The sequence below is a fragment of the Arachis hypogaea genome, chromosome 9, assembly GCF_003086295.3.
Source record: "Arachis hypogaea cultivar Tifrunner chromosome 9, arahy.Tifrunner.gnm2.J5K5, whole genome shotgun sequence".
Lineage (NCBI taxonomy): Eukaryota > Viridiplantae > Streptophyta > Magnoliopsida > Fabales > Fabaceae > Arachis > Arachis hypogaea.
This window is the reverse complement of record NC_092044.1, coordinates 16,758,140-16,778,009: the sequence shown is the minus strand read 5'-3', so window position 1 is coordinate 16,778,009 and position 19,870 is coordinate 16,758,140. Positions and strand designations below refer to the sequence as shown.

Sequence of the window (19,870 nt, the reverse complement as noted above, 5' to 3'; positions counted from 1 at the left end):
AATTCATGGTGAAAAGAGAAATTAAAAATAAGAACTAATAAGAAATAAAGAAAACAAACTGCTAAACCAAAACTAGCAAACAAGCAAAAATCAAACTATTCACAATATTCACATATGAACAATAACCAATAATAAGAACATATTGCAATTCTCTGGCAACGGTGCTAAAAACTTGATGTGAAGAATTTATGTCGGTCTAGAATTCCTCAATAAAAAGAATCTCTTTCGTTGCAAGTATAGTTTCAAACCAACAATGGGTTCTCCATCAAAGTTTAGTTTAGTTGTCACAAGTTTAACCCAATAAAAATAATCGAGAGTATTACTCCTAGGTCGTTCTCCCTAGGAATTGCAATCTAATGCTTAATTGTTGGTTATGAAATCAAAGGGGTTGATAATGAAGAAGCAAGAAATTAAAGGGCAAGAAATTTAGATGACAAGAAAGTAAAGCAAACAACTAAAGATAACAAATACTAAAGAGACATTCAAGGCAAGGATTGAGAATCAAGATTTTCTATCCTAGTCACTAATTATAAAGCAACAATTACCAAAATCCAATCCTATTACGTTATCCCCATATTGAGAGAAAGTTAAATAGGCTTAGCTAATCCCAATCCATAAGTAGCATTAATGAAAATAAGATTAACTAACAACTCTAGATCACCAACATAAGTTGGGTATTAACGACTCAAGATTACCAAACTTCTCTTTCCAAGCCAAGAATGCCCAAAATTTACTCTAAAACTAAGCCAAACATTTTATCAAACACTTGGTATGCTTAAAAAGAAAAGCATATTAAATTGCAAGAATAACAAAATCTAAAGCTATCAAATACAAGAAAATAGTAACAATAACTCAAACAAACATCAAAGAAATATAAAACATCAAATTGCATTATAAAGGAATCAAAATTAACAAAAGTGTTCATAAACTAAAAATGACAAAAATAAGAAACTAACAAGCGTAACTAAGAAAATTAAGACAATAGAGCATAGAAATATAAATGAAACTATACTAAAATAAGAATTAAAGAGAGAAATTAAAAGAAAATTGGACTAAGAACCCTAAATTTTAGAAAGACATATTTTTAACCTACCCTAATTGCTCCTCCCTTTATTCTTTCTTGAATTTGGCCTCAAATACTTCAGAAATGGGTTGGATTTGGGCTTGAATGAGTCCAGAAATTGCTAGCCATATTTTCTTTAAGTGAGTCACGTGCCGAGTGTCATGCGTACGCGTCACTTGACGATACTCTCACTCACACGTACGCGTGAGTCATGCGTACGCGTGGCCATGAATTCCACCAAATCCCCATTTCTTCATGAATTCTCTATTTTGCATGCTTCTTTTCTTCATTTCTTCAATCCAATATTTGCCTTCTAAGTCTGAAATCACTTAAGAAACACATCAAGCTATCGAATGAAATTAAAAAAAATTAAATTTAACAAATTAAGAGTCTAAAAAGCATGTTTTCAATCTTAAGTGCAATTTAGGAGAAATTTACAAAATCATGCTATTTCATTGAATAAATGTGCGATAAGTTGATAAAATTCACCGCATTCAACACAAGATAAACCCTAAAATTAGGGTTTATCAATGTGTCTAAGTCGATTAGGTGTATTTGAAAAAATATTTTTTATTTTTTATTAAAATTCAGAAAAAAGACTAGTATCGAACGAGTAACGTATCCAAAATATATTCAAAGACATTGCAACTCAATAAAGTATCCACACTTCTTATCCTAGTTAGTGATCCTTAAAGCTAACAAGGAGCACATTCCAATTCTGAAGGGTCTCACTGGGCTCCCAAATACCAAAATTTTGTACTCATACTTTACGTGAATAATTTTGTTCTAGAAACTATTCACTTTTATATTTTTCTGTATTTAAATCTTATAAAAATGATACCTTATACTTTCTAGGATAAATTATATTTTGAAAAAAGGACAAATAAGTCCTTGAACTTTTAATTCTGGACAAATTTGTACTTTAGAATTGAAAAATACAAAATCGTCCTTCACTATTCAAAACACATGATAGATGGGTGCTTCCGTGCAAAGTGCTCCCTTAAACGTAACGGAGACAGCTTATGTGGCATTTTATGTGCCTCTGTGTTGCTACGATGTTGTTGACGAGGCTTAGGCAGTCGGTTATGAAAAGGTCTGGGACAAATAGATCCCTATCACCTAAAGCACCACCGTTTTAAAAGCATTGAATGTAGTCTCTGAGTTTAATTGTAATACTGAAGAAGTAACATGAATCCCACACAATTACAGAAATCTCTAGCACACATATCTGTGACCTATTCCCTCTAAAAATACAATGCTTGATCTTCTTCGTGTTGTCTTTGTAGTGTGAAGTAGCACCAATGAATCTTCATTGGTGTAGTTGCAACTGTCGTTTAGACTAGTAAGTATATTTAGTTCGAAAAACTTATTGCATTTGTGCTTTCGAAACTTATTTGTTATGCATGTCGTGGGTTGGGATTTCTAGGTACTGTAGTAAGTGAGGGACATGAAAAATGGGTTATGTAGGGTAAGTGTTGGGATAAGTGCTGATTTAATAATGTTTAGGGCTAATCTTGGTATATAAATTTGGATTAGTGTTAACTATTTATGCTTTTTGTGTTGGAAAATATTGTAGATGGATGATGTATTTGTTGTTCCTATTTTTTTATCATGGGACTATATTTCAAGGGCACCTACTGGTGTGAGTTAGTTTATCTCTATGGTAAAGTTGAGAGGTTTCCAACCATGGACTTAGATTCTATCAATTTTGGCAATTTGATAATATTGTTCAAAGGATTGGGATATCAAGTATACAAGGAGGTTTACTACGATTCAAAGAGTAAGGATATAGAGTTAAGGCTACATGTACTGAGGGGAGATGCAGGTATCAACCAAATGCGACAAGCTAAGATGAAAAACAAAGACACTGATGAGTTCTATATTTTTTTCGATCATCCTATTGATGATCCTGAGCTTGTAAAGGGTGCTGGTAAGGAAAATGCTTAGGTAGAGGAAGATGTTGTTCGAATTGAAGTGGAGGATTTGGATGACTCATCGTCTGATTATGATAGTTATAAAAGTGCAGAAGATGAGCTATATGCATCTCCACCTCCCAGTTATGAAAGTAACAGTGAGAGTGGCGAAGATGGTGTTAGTAGTATTAATGCTTCCAAAGGGAAGAGAAAACAAGTACCTGATTTCTCTAAGAGAATGACTTAGTCCAAAAAAAAAAAAACAAGCAACTCGTGTTTCTTAAAGGATAAAGTCTAATACAAGAAAAGGGGAGTGTAGTGGAGAAGGATCCTCAAGAATGAATGGGCCTGCTAATCAGCCTGACACATGTGGGCTTGCAAGACAGGCCAATAGAGCTAGGCTTACAAGGGAGTTCAATAGACCTAGGATTGCAAGGCCGTCTGTTCTAGACTATGTCAATGCTATAGACATTGATAATTATAACATTGTGTGGGAATATGAATCTGAGGACCTGTATACACCCATTTCATCTGAAGATGAAGAAAACAAACATCATTTACCTAAGTTTAATCACCAGTATAGTTTCAGAGAAGGAAGATTTGAGCTTGGGACAAGATTTGCTACAATTGAGAGGTTCAAAGAGGTTATAAAGGACACATTTATTGCTGAAGACAAGAAGTTGGCTTGGATCAAGAATGACAGAGAAAAGGGTTAGGGTTGGATGCAAGGATGAATATTGTCCTTGGATTACCCATTTGTCTTACAATAAGCAGTTACAATGCTTCCAAGTGAAGACATATAGAAATGAGCACACTTGTGCTAGGAACTTGGGAAGCAATGCAGCTGATCAACACTAAATCAGTAAGAAGGTGGAAAAAAGGATGCGAACCCACACACATATGACCACTCATGAAACTATTGATTTTTTGAGAGAAGAGTTTGACCTTACTGTGCATTCGAAGATAATGTATAGAGTTGTAAAGGAAGCAAGAGAGAGGATGATGGGCATTGAAAAGGAACAATATGGTAAATTGAGGGACTATTTATTGGAGATACACAGAAATAATTTTGGGTCTACTGCCTTGCTATATGTAATTCCTCAACCACAAGAACTCTTTACATTTGACAAATTGTATATATCTATATGTTTTGAGGCCTACAAACTTGGATTTAAGAGTGACTGCAGACCACTACTTCATCTGGATAGAACATTTCTCAAAACCTATCATAGGGGCAATTACTCTTGGTTGTAGCACAGGATGCTAACAACCAGTTCTATGTGGTTGTATATGCAATTGCAAGATCTGAATCGAAAGATACATGGGAATGGTTTCTTACACTTTTACAAGAAGATCTTGGTGATGTGAGTAACCATGGTTGGAATTTGATATCAGACTAGCAGAAGGTTAGTTCCTAATTATCAATTCTTTTATGTTGTGTGATTCTTTAGTTGATTCGTTTGTTAACTTGATTAATTGAGGATTGTGTCAATTTTATTAGGGCCTGCTACCTGCATTGAAAGCAATAATGCCTAATTCACATGTCATAAACTATGTCATGCACTTGTGAAAGAATTTTATCAACCGATTCAAAGACTTGTATATCGGAAAAATAGTGTGAAATTGTACAGGATGCACTACTGTCCCTGAGCTCAAGTCAACTATGGATAAACTGAAAAAAGTTAACAAGGATGCATGGGCGTACCTCATGAAGTTTGATCCTGCAACATGGGTTAGAGCCTACTTCAACCATGGTTCGAAAGTAGACAACCTAACAAACAACATGTGCAAGTCTTTCAATGCAAAGGTTGTGAAGTGTAGCTGCAAAATAATACTCACAATGTGTGAAGAATTGCAGTGCTATATTATGAGGCAAATGGTTCAACACAAGAAATTGCTAGGGATTCATGAAGGGAATCTTGCGCTAGTGCAAGAGAAGATGTTACAGAGGCTTATCAAACCAAGCAACAAATGGACTGCAGAGTGGATTGGTTATAACGAGCACAAATGTTTTGAAGTAACATATAAGGGCTCTAAAATGGATGTGGATCTGATCAAGTATAGGTGCTCATGTAACAGATGGCAACTAACTGATCAATGTTACTGCTAATCCCTCTGTTAATTTCATTGTTTATGTGTTTGTATGGTGTTTTTATTGCTTATGCCACCTTAATTCTTATTGTTGTCTTGCTGTAAAAGAATGTCATGCATTCATGTTATAGCTGCAATTAGGAAAATATATGATAACCCTGAAGATTATGTGCATCCATGGCTATGTATGGAGTCTATTAGAAAGGCTTATGAACACTGTATCCAATTAGTAACAAATGAGAAATACTAGACCAGTTCCGAGTATACTAGACCTGCTCCACCCGTGTTAAAATGGTCAATTAGTTGTTCCAAGGCCTATAATAGAAAGAAAGACCCAGCAGAAGCTGTCATGGAAGGTGACAAGTTGAAGAGGAAGTTTTATGTCACGTGTAGCAAGTGTGGTGAGAGGGGACACAACTACAAGACTTGCAAAGGGGCACCATCCAACCTAAAATGGAAGCCAAAGACGAAAAAGCCAAAGAAGAATGCCAACAAAAGCCTTTCACTTGTGGTGCTTCCATTATCATAGTCAGCCCCCTAGAGAGAGGTAGTTCATAGTTACTTAGGGATGTGACTATCTCCCCAATAATAAATTCAGGAGTTTAGTCGTCCATTTAAAATTTACTTAGGGTTTTATTAGTCTTATTAATCATTTGTTTGGGATTTATATGTCAAAATTTATTCTATGCTTCATTAACACTCTTGTAATTAATGACATTTCAGAGTGGGGAGCAAAGTTGACGCCGGATGTCGTTTGGCCACCAATCATGGCGAGGTTAACAACACCACTATGGTGACATAGTTTAGATTCACCAATCTTGGTGAGGTTAGCAACCCCACTATGGTGAAAATAGCCATGAACTCACCTTTGTTGGCAAGTCAAGGATGTCCCTCTTACTCTGAGTCTAGAGAAAAATAAGCACACAGCTTATTTCATATTCAAATCAACTTCAACTCTATTTCATAAATAAAAAGTACATGAGTTATTTATACTAGTGGGAGAAGGAAAAGTCTTCATAACTTGGAAGATGTGGGACTAATACATAACACAAAGTTCACTATTCTAAACAATATGTGACTTGTATTTCCTTATTACAATTAACTAATATAATTAACCTACTAACTCTATTTGCTCCCGCATCCTTCTTCCTGGGTTGGAAAGAACTCTTGTGTGAAAAGACTTGTGACAACAGATGATTTCATTGATGAATCCACACCAAAAGATCCTATTGGTAACTCTACACCAAAGACCCGCACTCACAAGTTAGATAAAATTTTACAAGACTCGTGACAGCAGACAATCTCATTGATGAATCCACATTAAAAGATCCCCCACAAATCAAATAAAATTCTATTAAAGCAAGGTGAAGGCCGCGAGGACCGACCTTACTCTGATACCAAAATGACGCTAGGACATCGTTTGGCCACCAATCTTGGCAAGGTTAACAACCCACTATAGTGACATAGTTTAGATTCACCAATCTTGGTAAGGTTAGCAACCCCACTATGGTGAAAATAGCCATGAACCCACCTTGGTTGGCCAAGCCAAGAATGCACCTCTTACTCTCAAAGAACCTAGAGGAAAATAAGTACACAGCTTATTTCATATTCAAATCAACTTTAACTCTATTTCATAAATAAAAGGTACATGGGTTATTTATACTAGTGGGAGAAGGAAAAGCCTTCATAACTTGGACGATGTGGGACTAATACATAACACAGAGTTCACTATTCTAAACAATATAGGATTCGTATTCCCTTATTACAATTAACTAATATAATTAACCTACTAACTCTACTTGCTCTCGCATCAAAAGTACCCCTAATGCAACTAACCAGATTCATGTTGACCATAAGTTTTGTTGACTTTTATCTGTTGTTTTTGAGTTATTAAAAAAATTCTTTGAACTTGCTGCAAGTTAACCCAAATACAACATCTGTACCAATCTCTGAGCTAGTCTCTACAGTTGGAGGCACATCAACACTAATGTCTGTGGCGCCATCAAAGCCTACACAAACATCATTTTAGACCTCCAGCTTAGTCTGCTTCACAGCCAACTCCTAAGCCATTTAGACATAAGCAAGCTTTAAGGAGGAAGCCTATGGCCAAAAAATTCTCTTTATCTGGACCACTTACCCATCTTGAACAACACCTATTGTCTCCACGTAAACCAATTGCGGCAGGGGCCTCTATCCAGAGACTTTGGCATCAACAGGAAAAGCAACTCTGAGGCTGTTTAAGTTCATCCCCCACTTCAGGACTCAACAAGCCTAGCAAGTGACTCTATTGGCGTAGAAATTTAGCTTAGAAACTTATTTTGGAAACAATATGATTATATAACTCGCAGACTTCAATTGTACTTTATTTTGACAGGCTTCAGTTTACACTTCTTTTATGATATTAACATCTCTTTCATGAGATTAATATATGTTTGGACTTATCTAATCATATGTATAAAGAATATGTCATTATCTTATTTAGTTCCATAGCTTCATACACATTTTCTATCACTTTGCTGGATATAACATCGTTTAATACATTACTTTTGTTTGAAAAAAAATACAAATCATAGTAACTAATCCCATATTTCATTACAACATTTTTCTTAATCTACTATTCAACTTTTCAACCATTTTTGACAATAATAGATGCACAAATTACATTAAATACTACAACAACAATTCAATACACATTAATATTTTTCTGCTCTTTAACTGCAACAACTTCTTCTCAAAATCAGCTAGTCTCTGTTCCACTTCTTTCTTCCTAAAGTACATTTTTAGATCATCAACCTCATTCTCAAACATTAACTTGTCTTTGCCCTCTATTGTTGTAGGGTGGTCATCTAGCCATACAAAAAACTTGTAATGATTGGAATTTTTCAACTGCATGTTCATTATCAGAATCAAAATTTTATGAAGAAAATCCATATAATCAAAATCAATAAAACAATATCACAAACTTATCTTAAAGAATGGACAGCCAAGGACCAATCTGTTGGGTCGTTGCCGTCCTCGATTTATACAGTATAGCATACACTCCACATTTACACGTTGGAGCAATGTTGTTTTTCTCCTCTCTACCTTCTACGCATTTAATGGTGGACGGCAGTGAAACTCGTCGTGTGCTTGATGAAACTCCTTTACTAGCTATGAAACATTGCACAGTGTACAATACTACTCTCAAACTCTCACAGAAACTACAACAATAACACTACAATGGTGATTGCGTTCAATTTGAAGAATTAGGGCACATAAGCAAAACGACATCATATTTTCGTCCAGAAACTTATTTGTTGTATACACCGTAATGATGAAGTTCCATCGTCAACGCCACATAAGTGGCACATAAGCTATCTCTATTATGTTTGAGAGAGCACTTGCACAGTAGGATCTATCTATCATGCATTTTGAATGGTCGAAGGCAATTTTGTATTTTTTAATCCCGATAAATGACTTTATCTACGAATTAAAAGTTTAGAGATTTATTTATCATTTTTCCTTATATTTTTTATCCCTAAAATTTTCACAATATTTAAAAAGAAAGTTTATAATCTTATATTTTTCACAATATTTTAAAAAAATATTAGGTAATTAACTTTTGTTTTTCCTTATATTTATATTAATTTGAGTTGCCACTCATCAATTTCTCTAATTTTTTCCACTAAAATTTTTAGTATCCTATATGAAGTATGAACTATTTTTCATTTCTTTTTTAAAGAATCATATTTTAACGACGTAGTTGACGACCTTGATTTAATTGTTTGCTCTGGTCAAGTTTGCCAGTCCCGGTTCAGCAGATCGGAGGAGGAACTGAAAGCAAACAAACACAGAAGAAACCAAAATGATGGTTGCAGATGAAGTGCCACTGGACGACAAAGCAAAGCGGATGAGAGATCTGCTATCGAGTTTCTACTCTCCAGAGTCTGCCATGTCCACCGGCACCGACTCCGCCAAGCACGCCTCACCCGACGATATCAACTCCAACTCCTTCGATCCCGATCACTACATGAACCTCATGGTAACCTCCCTCCAAGTCTCTTCGCATTTCGTTGTGATTGTTTTCTGTTTGTTCGGTTCTGATTTGGAATCGTTAAATTGGGGAATTTCGTGAAGGTTCACAAGTCCAATTTGGAAGGGCTGCTTCAGCGCCACGTCGAGATGGCTGCTGAAATCAAGAATCTTGACACTGACTTGCAAATGCTGGTTTACGAGAACTATAACAAGTTCATCAGTGCTACTGATACTATAAAGAGGTACTTAGTTTTAGTGTGAAAACTGAAAACATATGTGTGGCTCTTTAGGTAGGAGTTGATGACGTTTCTCGTCGCGCAGGATGAAAAGTAACATTTCCGGGATGGAGACAAACATGGAGCAGCTTCTTGAGAAGGTAGTTGTAGCTATAGTTTACTCAATCCGATTCGAATTGAGTTTGATAGGAATGTGTGTTTTCCCTGGTTGTTGCAGATAATGTCTGTGCAGTCAAGGAGTGACAGCGTTAACACTTCTCTTTTTGACAAAAGGGAGCACATAGAGAAGCTGCATCGTACTTGCAATCTTCTCCGTAAAGTTCAGGTATTAGAGCTATTAGATGCGTCCTTTTCTGGTTTCACATTGTTCTTCACTGCAATACTTATGTTTCCATGTATTTTAGCTTGGTGATACAACTTTTTGTACTTCTAATATTGCATGATTATATGTTCTAGAAATATGGCTCACATATTTTTCATCCTTGTTGAAGAATAGTTCATATATGATCTGCCTGATAGACTCAACAAGTGCATCAAATCGGAAGCTTATGCAGATGCAGTTAGGTTTTACACTGGAGCAATGCCAATTTTAATGGTTAGTTTGGATGATATAGCTTGTAATTCCATTCATTGATTACTTTCGCAAACATATAAATCAAAGTCATAGATGAAATATCTTAGTTTGTTCTTCTCTGTCTTAGGCATATGGAGATTCATCTTTCCGGGATTGCAAGCTAGCCTCTGAGGAAGCAATGGCTACAATAGTAAAAAACTTGCAGGTTTTGTTCCTTCACCTTTGCCAAGCATTTGGACTTGGGCCAATCAAGCAAAACAAGCCTGGGGCCATCTTAGATGCATTTATCTATTTTTTTACTCTTGTGACTTAGTTTGATCTTCTATACCTCTATAATTTGCTTTATTTAAGTGTTAATTTGTGTTTCTCTGCATCCCTTATCAGCTTATACATTGGCATATATAATGCCCTTGTTGAATTGCTATATGCTGTCTTATTTAGTGACCAACTACTATTTTACTGACCAATAATATTCAATAGGATTAGCTGACATTAGCTATCCTTCCAAACATGGCTAAGACTTGAAAGTATATAGATTACAGTTAACTTAAAATCTCTACTGTTTTACTGGAAAGGATAACTGATGCTACAATTTGACTTTTCCCCCCTCTAACCAGGGGAAGCTATTTTCAGATTCTGAATCAATACAAAAGAGAGCTGAAGCTGCAGTGCTCCTTAAGCAGTTGGAATATCCGGTTTGTTTTGATTTTCTTTAAATTAAAATTTTTTTTTTCAATATTTACTATTAAGAATTGTCTTTGTTTAACATTATATCTATTGAAAGTAGGGAGAAGACTAGCATTTTTTAAAAAACAAATTAATTAAATTCCATATTTACACTTATATGTAATTTTCAAATTATTTACATTTTTGAAAAATACATACAAGTGTAAATATGAAATTTAACTTTTTTTTTTCAGAAAAAAAAAATCCTATAAGACTAGCATTTCTCTTCTCATTTCAGCAGATTGTAGATTACAAAACTATAGAGGCAAATACTAAATAAATACCAAAATACTAGTGCTGACTAAAATACTAAATAAATTTAATCAGTCCCAACTTGCTTATCAAATGTTCACGTGAGTCCTTTAGCTGAATGTTGGATGTTATTTAGCTTATGATCAAAAGTCATGCACACATCCTTCTAGCTTCTCTATGATGAAATATCTTGTCATATTTTCTCATTGTTTAGTCGAGTCATGTGACACTAGATTATAAGCATTGCTTTGTAACTTTTATTATTACGGTTGTTGAGATTATAGTAGGATTTGATAATATTCTCTCATATATTAATTATAATATGTATATATCAATTAGGACAGATTGTTTCCCTTTTATTAGAGATGGTAATTATGTAGAGTATGTGTTCTGTGTATACATAAACCACAACAAGTTGAGGAGGTTTTTCCTCAAGCATTCACATAATCATTGTTTCAATACAGTCTCCAAGTCTAACCGATCTAATCTAGTTGGGTCATCCACAGTTTTTCATTTCTGCAATCAAATTTCACACTCCAGATGTTCATTCCTAGGTATAGTCTCCAGAGAGTTTATAAGTGTGAGGCATTGCTTACAAGAGCTAACTTTTGGAGTGAGTTAGGCCCACTCAATTCTAATAACAATATAGCTACATGGTTTCTTGAGAAGTCTATTCTTTTTTGTCCATACTTCGTTGGAGTTAGCACTTCATGAATTCCATTTGCAATCACTTGCCATTCTTCCCTTGTGCTATTTTCCACTATAAAGTTTTTATTTCTCTAACTAACAAGGTTATCTCAAACATAATAAGTACAATAACCAGAATTAATTTTCTATCAATAACTGATCTTCCATCCACTGCGGCGGTGTAGACGTGAATCCCATTTTGTCATTTCTGTTCTTGGATAAATCTTTTCCTATGGCACCTCTCAGAATCCTTGAGTTTTGGTACAAAACTTTTTCTTCATGAGGCCTTGATTAACATCTTCTCACGTAAGTAACATGTCATTTACTTATGCTATCAACAACCATAACTCTGAGAAGTTCACTTCATAAACAAAATATGATCTGTGTGCCTTGGAAAATATTGATGTTTCATCTTAGATTTGAGTAAATTTATCTAACCATGCCCTAGGTGGTTGTTTGCACTGTAAATTTATCAAGCTATACCCTAGTTAGTTGTTTGAACTCGTTAAAGAGTTTTCTTTCCCCCCCAAGTATGAATACTTTTGTAATTATGAGGTGAAGACATGAAATGAGGGGAGCAATTTTTCACATTTGGATGTAGGGTGACAAGTACAACTCAAAACATTGACTTTTGGAAGCACAAATATCGAAAGACCGTAAACCATTGAGAGTTGCAGAATTTATCTGAAGACTGAATTAGCTCAGCCATATTCCTTTTTCTAGAAATATTTTTCCATTGCTAACAGGTTTGTCAATATCGTGATTTACCTTGTAAAGTCTCATGTTATTACAATCTTTGAAAGAGACTAAGAGCTCCAAACCCTAATCATTGAGACAAAGATATATGTTTTCTATGTGGTAGGCAAGCCACCATTGAAGTGGCACGGAAACCCATTTCTAAGAAGAAAAACCAAACCTCACCTCATTAGAGAATCCCATTTGACCCCAATTTTCAGATGAATTGTGTACGAACCTGCTATCTAGAGATTGAGATAGTAATAGAAGGGCAAGGGAGATTGGAGTGATACCAGGGATATCACCAAATTTCCCAATCTGCGATTATATTATTATTTATTGAAAGGAAAGTGTAACAAGATATCAGGTATTGGAGAGACCTGATTCTGTCCTTGAGGCCTAGTCGGATCTCATATTTCTGATTGTCCTCTCACTACTTCCCCAGGGCCCCGCAGCCCTTTATAGTTCGTACCTCTTTCTCATAATACAATGCTCACTCTCTTACTCGTTTCCCAGCTTGGCAAGTTAGTTACATAACCCACCATAGCCCATAGTTCACTCAAGTAGAGTTAGATCTCTAATTTCTAATTGGCTTTGTACGTAACAAATTGCTTGTGTTTCAATCTTTGGGTGCTTCTGCATTGCCTTGTGTTTAGGTCTCTTTGGGGTACTCCCTATGGATTAGTATCCGTTTTTGCTAGCCTGGTTTAGTTCTTTTGGCTCTGGTAAAGAAACAAAGATCTTGGGCTGCATTTGATTCTGAGAATAGGACAAGACAAGACACTAAGAACAAGACACAAAAATTAGTGTTCTTGTATTTTGTTTGGTGATAAACTAGAATAAATTATGTTCTCATTTTTTTCATTCAAAAAATTTGGGAAGAAAAATATAATAATAAAAAATATAATTATGAAAAATTTACAAGAATAATAAAAGAAAAAATGAAAAATAAGTTGTATATCTTGTTATTATCTCTGTATACAGAATACATTAATTCAGTATCTCTGGACACAATGTCTCTGTCCATGTCTCATCTGCCAAACATGATTTTGTGTCTCTGTCTCAGTGTGCCGTGCCTGTAAATAAACGTAGCCTTGTGGATGTCCTCGGTTTATTTTGTTTGGATGTATCTGAATAGAAAGGAATTCTAGAACTTTTAATTAATTTCTTTGATACCCTGGATTTTGTTTGACATATATTATCTCTAAGAATTGGTTTAGTGCTCTGCTCTTGGTGTGTTAAATGGTATATCTTTTATCCAACATAAAAATAAATTGGCATGCTTTATTGTATGGTTTATCCATCTATGATCTAGTTGTTAATTCTTTGTTTCTTTGCAAGGATACCATTCGTCCATTGCTTTTTCTTTTTCTTTTTTTGGTTCTCTTTTCTTCTCTTCTAATAAGTTTTTTTTTCTATCAAATAAAAGAAGAATAAACTTTTTCTATCCCTAACTAGAGTCCTCATCTTATTTTTAAGCATTATATTGTGTTATCTAAGCTCACGTAATGGTAGGTTTTCTATCTATTGGCAGGTGGACAATTTGAAGGCCAAGTTACTTGAGAAGTTAGATCAATCTCTAAAAGACATTCAACTAAAGCCTGAAGAAATAAAAGATGTATCAGTAGACCTTACACCTTCTGATTCTGCTCATGAGGTTAGTAGTGGTGACTGGTTTCTAACTGTTAGTTGTCTCCCCTCACCCAACCCTCTTCCTCATTCCCTTAATGGTATGACTATCCTTATTGGTTACTTAAGAAGATGTTGGCAACCAAGTTACCAATATTAGTGTTATCTGTGCATATGACTATTTCAAGCAAGATATAGATCTTTAAGTAAAAAAAAGTGGAATACTTTTGAGGAAAGTGTGAGATAGCTATACTAGGTGGCACATCTTGTGGAATATATAGAATATATATTACTATTTTTCAAGATGGATGTATATATGAATTCAAATCTCTGTGATTCATGTCAAGGGAAATTATAGCAATGACTTGGCTAAAAAGGTTAAAAAGAGAGTGATTATTAGCATGATGGTTGCTTTGATATCCATGACTAAGATTTTTGAAGTATCTACAGCATTCTCGAGGAAGTTGATGAACGGAATATTTATTGTTGTTGGTTGACTGTTACAGTTCAATTCCATTTTTGGACAGTATATGTTGCTTCTTAAGCTAGATTACTTTCACTAATATACATGTTTGGTAACTTGGTTTTTAGACTGATGAAATAGCATCTATTTGTGCAATCATTTCTTAACATAGGCAAGCATTAATGAATTTGTGGAAGCAGTTCGTGCTTTTCGAGTAATATTTCCTGATTCAGAAGAGCAGTTGGTTACACTTGCTAAAGACTTGGTTACCAAGTTAGTATCTATGAAGAGCTTCTTTATCTATCGTGCGTCTTTGTTAAGTCTTTCATGGTATGCAAACTTTTTTATGTTTCCTAGGAATTTTGCCATTGCTGAGGAATATGTTCAGACACGAGTTTGTGCAGCAGATCTACTTGGTTTTCTTCGTAAGTCATGTTACTATTCTAGAAATGTAGTGTTTTCCACCATTTCTGCAATCTGGATACATTCTTATTTAAATTTTGATTACATGAGCCAATGATCTTCACTGCCATGTCTATAGCATAATTATTTAATTTTTTTATTTTATTATTATTATTATTATTATTATTATTATTATTATTTTATATAAAAATAAACATTTATTGCATTATTTTGTTGTTTTGTTATTATATATTTTTCTTAAGCATATGTGTATGTACATATAATCAAGCAATCCACTTGTTTCTTGTAGGGATGGATGAGTGCATTAAAGTTGTTTTTACGTGAATGCATTTGTCATGAATGTCTCCTCTTAAGTTTTGACTGTGAACCCATTTTGTTTGTTTTTGTCTGCAGCTTTTTAGTTTATATGTTTGTACAGAAGTAGTGCCATATGAGATAAGTTAAAACAACTTTTGCTTTGTCGTTTGACCCTTTGAAATTACTATATAATCATAAATATAAATGTCTTATTGTGAAATATTTTCAAATTGTTCGCTACTTCTACACAACAATGATCAAAATGTTAATTTTTCAAAGGCATGCTATTTCTCATCTGAAATTGTACCAAAGCAAAAAGCTAAAGTTTATTAACCATTTAGCCTAGTTCAATATAATGGAAGCACTATACTTTGTTTTATTGGTTGTTCTTTTCACATTTATCCATATTATAACTGATAGTTTTCAACTCTATCGATGCAAGCCTTTGCTTTCTCCGCTGTCATTATACATATCTTTAGGAAACATATTATATTATTCTAATCTTTGATAAGTCAAATTTCCTTCTTTATGACCTTAGTGGCCTGACTGTGGTTTCTTTGATTGGATAATTATAGGAGTTATTTGGAATGACGTACTCTTGCTAGACGAAGTCTTACAAGAAGCGGCTCTCTCTAACCATTCTCTTGAGGTTATCCGTCAATTTACTGGCTCAAATTTGTTGTGTCCTTAGCTATAGTTTTTCAATCTCTTGCAAATTAATTTTTATCAATTAATAAACTAATCCTAAATGTTTCCAGGCTGCGAAGGCTGTGGTCATGTCTTATATTAGAAGTGCATTTTCACATCTTTTGCAAGATATCTCAGGTTAGTTCTAGGACCTTTGTGTTTCGAAAGTTTTATTTTGTGCATACATTTGAAATATTTACCTTGCTGCACTGTCTGAGAATCAAGAAGCTAAAAAATATCTAGTGTGTGACTGCTTGTTTTAGAGAGTAATAGAAAAAAACAATGCAATAAATTATCTTGTCAATGATTTGCACCTTGACAAGATTGCTTGATGCTGAATATATACACACGATTCGAGCCAGTTGAAGATTTTAATACACAGTTATCTTGATAACTGAGCGCTGTTTTGATTTGTTTTGGTAGATTCATTGTTGAAAGTCCTGAAAAAGGATGAAACGGGGGAGTACTCTCTGGAGGTTGCTCTTGATGCTAGTACAAAAGCTGTTCTCCAAGGAGGCATGAATATCTTGCAGGTATTCATAGTTTTCTCTTATAGCCATATATGTACAAATCTATATCAATCCATGTATGCACCTAGTGCCCTTGTTGAATCTTTACATCTTGTTTTATGTTATTTCGTTTCCATTTAACTGCTCTCCTCAGGAATTTCGCAAATTGCTAGATCACAACTCTGGGATCCTAGTCAGACTAAGAGAGTTAACCATTGATTTTGTTCAAGAAGGAATTCAAGATTTTTTTAGGCAACTTGAGGATCACTTCCTTCGCTTTTCAGGAAGAAATAATTCTTCAGCTTTAGATCATGGTCTTGTTGAGGGAGCTCAAGGTGATAAAGCTTTTGCTGGTCTTGTCCTAGTGCTGGCACAATTGTCTGCTTTTATTGAACAGACTGTCATCCCAAAAATCACTGAGGCAAGGATCATTATTGTAAATTTAGATTTCCCTGGAAAGTGATCAATTTGTGGCTAATTTTACTTGCATATACCCAGGGTATATATCTTGAAATTTTATTGTAATTTTTTAGGAAATAGCTACTTCCTTTACTGGTGGTAGTGTTAGAGGCTATGAATATGGACCTGCCTTTGTTCCCGGAGAAATCTGCCGGAAATTTCGGTCAGCTGGCGAAAAATTCCTGCACCTGGTACATTTTGTTTTTTTTTTTTTTTTTTTTTGTAGATCTTCAATTCATACGATGAACTATTAACCATTTAGGCTTTGGCAATGTCTGTTTATGTGTGAAATATGAGCTCTTGAGCAAATCTGGATGATATTTTAGCTATGCCTGTTCGACCCTTTTTTACTTTCTTTATATTTACCTTATAAATGTACTATCTAGAGGTCATTGTCAAGATTTACATTTGATGTCTTACTTTCAGTATGTAAATGTGAGAACTCAGAGGATATCATTTCTCCTAAAGAAGAGGTTTTCCACTCCAAACTGGGTCAAGGTCAGTATGTTATCTGGCTTGGTTTCAAAAATAGGAATGGTGGGTATCAACTTATCATTTGAAGAGAATGTTTCTGATGTGTTATTTTCTTTGCCACAGCATAAGGAGCCAAGGGAAGTTCATATGTTTGTTGATTTATTTCTTCAAGAGGTTGGCATGTTGGCATATCAGTATTTTTTTTTTCTTATATCAATTAATATGCTTTCTTCCGTTCAAGTTGCATTGCTAATGGGATACCAATCTGATTAAAGTTATTAAAGAATTGGAATTTTATGAGTGAGCAGGAAGTTTTATATATGCTCATTCATTGAAATTCATGGTAATTAACTAAAGCATGATTGAGCAGCATTTTGATTTCTCTATTTTATGTTTCAGCTTGAAGCTATAGGTACTGAAGTGAAGCAGACCTTGCCTCAAGGTAAGCGTAAGCACAGAAGGACTGATAGTAATGGAAGTACTGCTTCATCAAGGAGTAACCCCTTACGAGAGGAGAAATTGAATAGATCAAACACTCAAAAGGCAAGGAGCCAGCTTTTGGAAACACATCTAGCGAAACTATTCAAGCAAAAAGTTGAAATCTTCACAAAAGTAGAATATACACAGGTATTGAAGGATTATGATGTTTGTCATTTAAATTTAAATGGTTGGTTGAACCGTGATATATATTTTTAACATATAACTTGCAGGAATCTGTTGTTACAACCATAGTTAAATTGTCCCTTAAAAGTCTACAAGAATTTGTCCGGCTCCAGACCTTTAACCGGAGTGGATTCCAGCAAGTTCAATTGGATATTCAATTCCTGAGGATCCCTTTAAGGGAAATTGTTGAAGATGAAGCTGCGATTGACTTCTTGCTTGATGAGGTTTGGAATATAGACTTTTTTTGGATTCTAATTTTTACATATTGGTATTATTTTTCATACCCATGAGAATATAATTGAGATTAATGTTCAAATTTGATCATTGATAGTATCAAACTTTTGCTATTGATATTACCTCTTTTTAAACCCATGAGAATATGTAGGTAATTTCAAGATGTTCTAATAGTGTGAAAAAGTTTTACATTGTCATCGAGTCAAATTCTTTCTTTTAGATGGCTATTTAAGTAGGTTTGAAAAGAAGTTTTTATTGATACAACAATGAATAGTTGCATGTTTATATAAAATATTTTTTCACGAACATTACATACAAATTGAATCATTCTTTTTCAATTTTTGGGAAATATGCAAATGATCCCCTTGAACTTTGCCTTACTGCAATTTAGACGCTGAACCTTCAAAACGTGCAGTTTGACACACTTGAAGCTGTGACTTAAACTTTTCTTCCAAAATTATCCCTTCACTAATGTGTTCTACAAATCATTTCTTAATAGAAGGATAATTTTGGATAAAAGTTAGCAAATGTTAGTGAAGGGATAATTTTGGAAGAAAAGTTCGCAAACCGTCTCTTTTGCTCTATTTGATTATTTCCAGGTGGTAAATTGAACACTTAAATGTTCAGTATCTAAATTTGATATGAGTCAAAATCAGGGACTTATTTACAACTTTCCTCCTTTTTTCTTCTTTCTTTTTTTCTCCCCCCCCCCCCCCCCCAAATTCATCGTTAGCTTCTAGCCTTCCATATTTGTGTCAACATATTCGATTTGATTAATGTGTACCTGGGGACACAGGTGATTGTTGCTACTGCAGAGCGGTGTCTTGATCCAATTCCATTAGAGCCTCCCATACTTGACAAACTTATACAAGCGAAGTTGGCCAAATCCAAGGAGCAAAATGCAATCCCTTCCTAAACATTTATTGGAAGCAAGAGCAGAGAAGGATATACTTGTGTTCTTATTGTAATATCACTCAAATAGTTCTTTATATGATATCTCTCCTCTACTAGTTACTGTTTTGGCAGTTGTTTATCAGCCGTATTCATCATGGGTTCACTTGGTAAATCACTTGTAACATGGTGGAGGTATTCGAGCAGGTAGTTTTACACACGGAGATATTTCTTTATTGAGGGGAAAAAGAAAAATCTTACTCCATACTGTACATTGCTCATTTGTTTATTCCAGTGTGTGCACGGACTTAAAAGAGACCTTAATTTAATTCATGGGCAAAACACTATAATAAGCCAAGGAGAAGAAAATTTTACACAAATCAACCAAATAGAAAATTGGTTCATGAATCAACCAACACACATTATTATATAGTTCGAATCAATATGTTTCGAACTAGAATTTCATGTAATTCGAATCAAGTTGATTCGAATTACACTCACACACGCTGCACATAGTAATTCGAATTGGCCAGATTCGAATTACTCGTGATTTAATTTTATCATTCTTTTATTAAAAAAAATTAATAATTAAAAAATTAAAAAATATATATTTTATTTTATGCATTAAAAAAAAGCTAACAAAATATTTAATTACGAGACTTCTTTAAAATATTAATGTGCTATCATTTCGAATTTCATACAATACTCTTTTGCCCATTTTTAATAGTTCATGAAATTTTTTTTAATAAATTTATTTAAATTATACCACAAAAAATATTTTATTCTATACAAAATAATTTTAAAAAATAGCTTAAAAGATGTTAGGAGTACTATAAAAATTTGTAATATC

The 19,870-nt window shown here is 34.2% G+C and overlaps 1 protein-coding gene across 1 annotated transcript; it reads left to right on the top strand.

The window, feature by feature from the left end:
* The first annotated feature begins 8,715 nt into the window (after positions 1-8,715).
* Positions 8,716-19,285, top strand: LOC112710537 (vacuolar protein sorting-associated protein 51 homolog). The gene is made up of 20 exons (XM_025762792.3): positions 8,716-9,088; positions 9,184-9,323; positions 9,403-9,457; positions 9,535-9,642; positions 9,814-9,912; positions 10,019-10,096; positions 10,509-10,586; positions 13,826-13,948; positions 14,556-14,656; positions 14,741-14,808; positions 15,679-15,752; positions 15,862-15,928; positions 16,214-16,323; positions 16,454-16,720; positions 16,833-16,949; positions 17,185-17,256; positions 17,356-17,406; positions 17,632-17,859; positions 17,943-18,119; positions 18,926-19,285. Exons 1-20 carry the CDS (start codon positions 8,912-8,914, stop codon positions 19,043-19,045), a joined length of 2,310 nt encoding a protein of 769 aa, XP_025618577.1. The 5' UTR covers positions 8,716-8,911; the 3' UTR covers positions 19,046-19,285.
* The last annotated feature ends 585 nt before the right edge of the window (positions 19,286-19,870 follow it).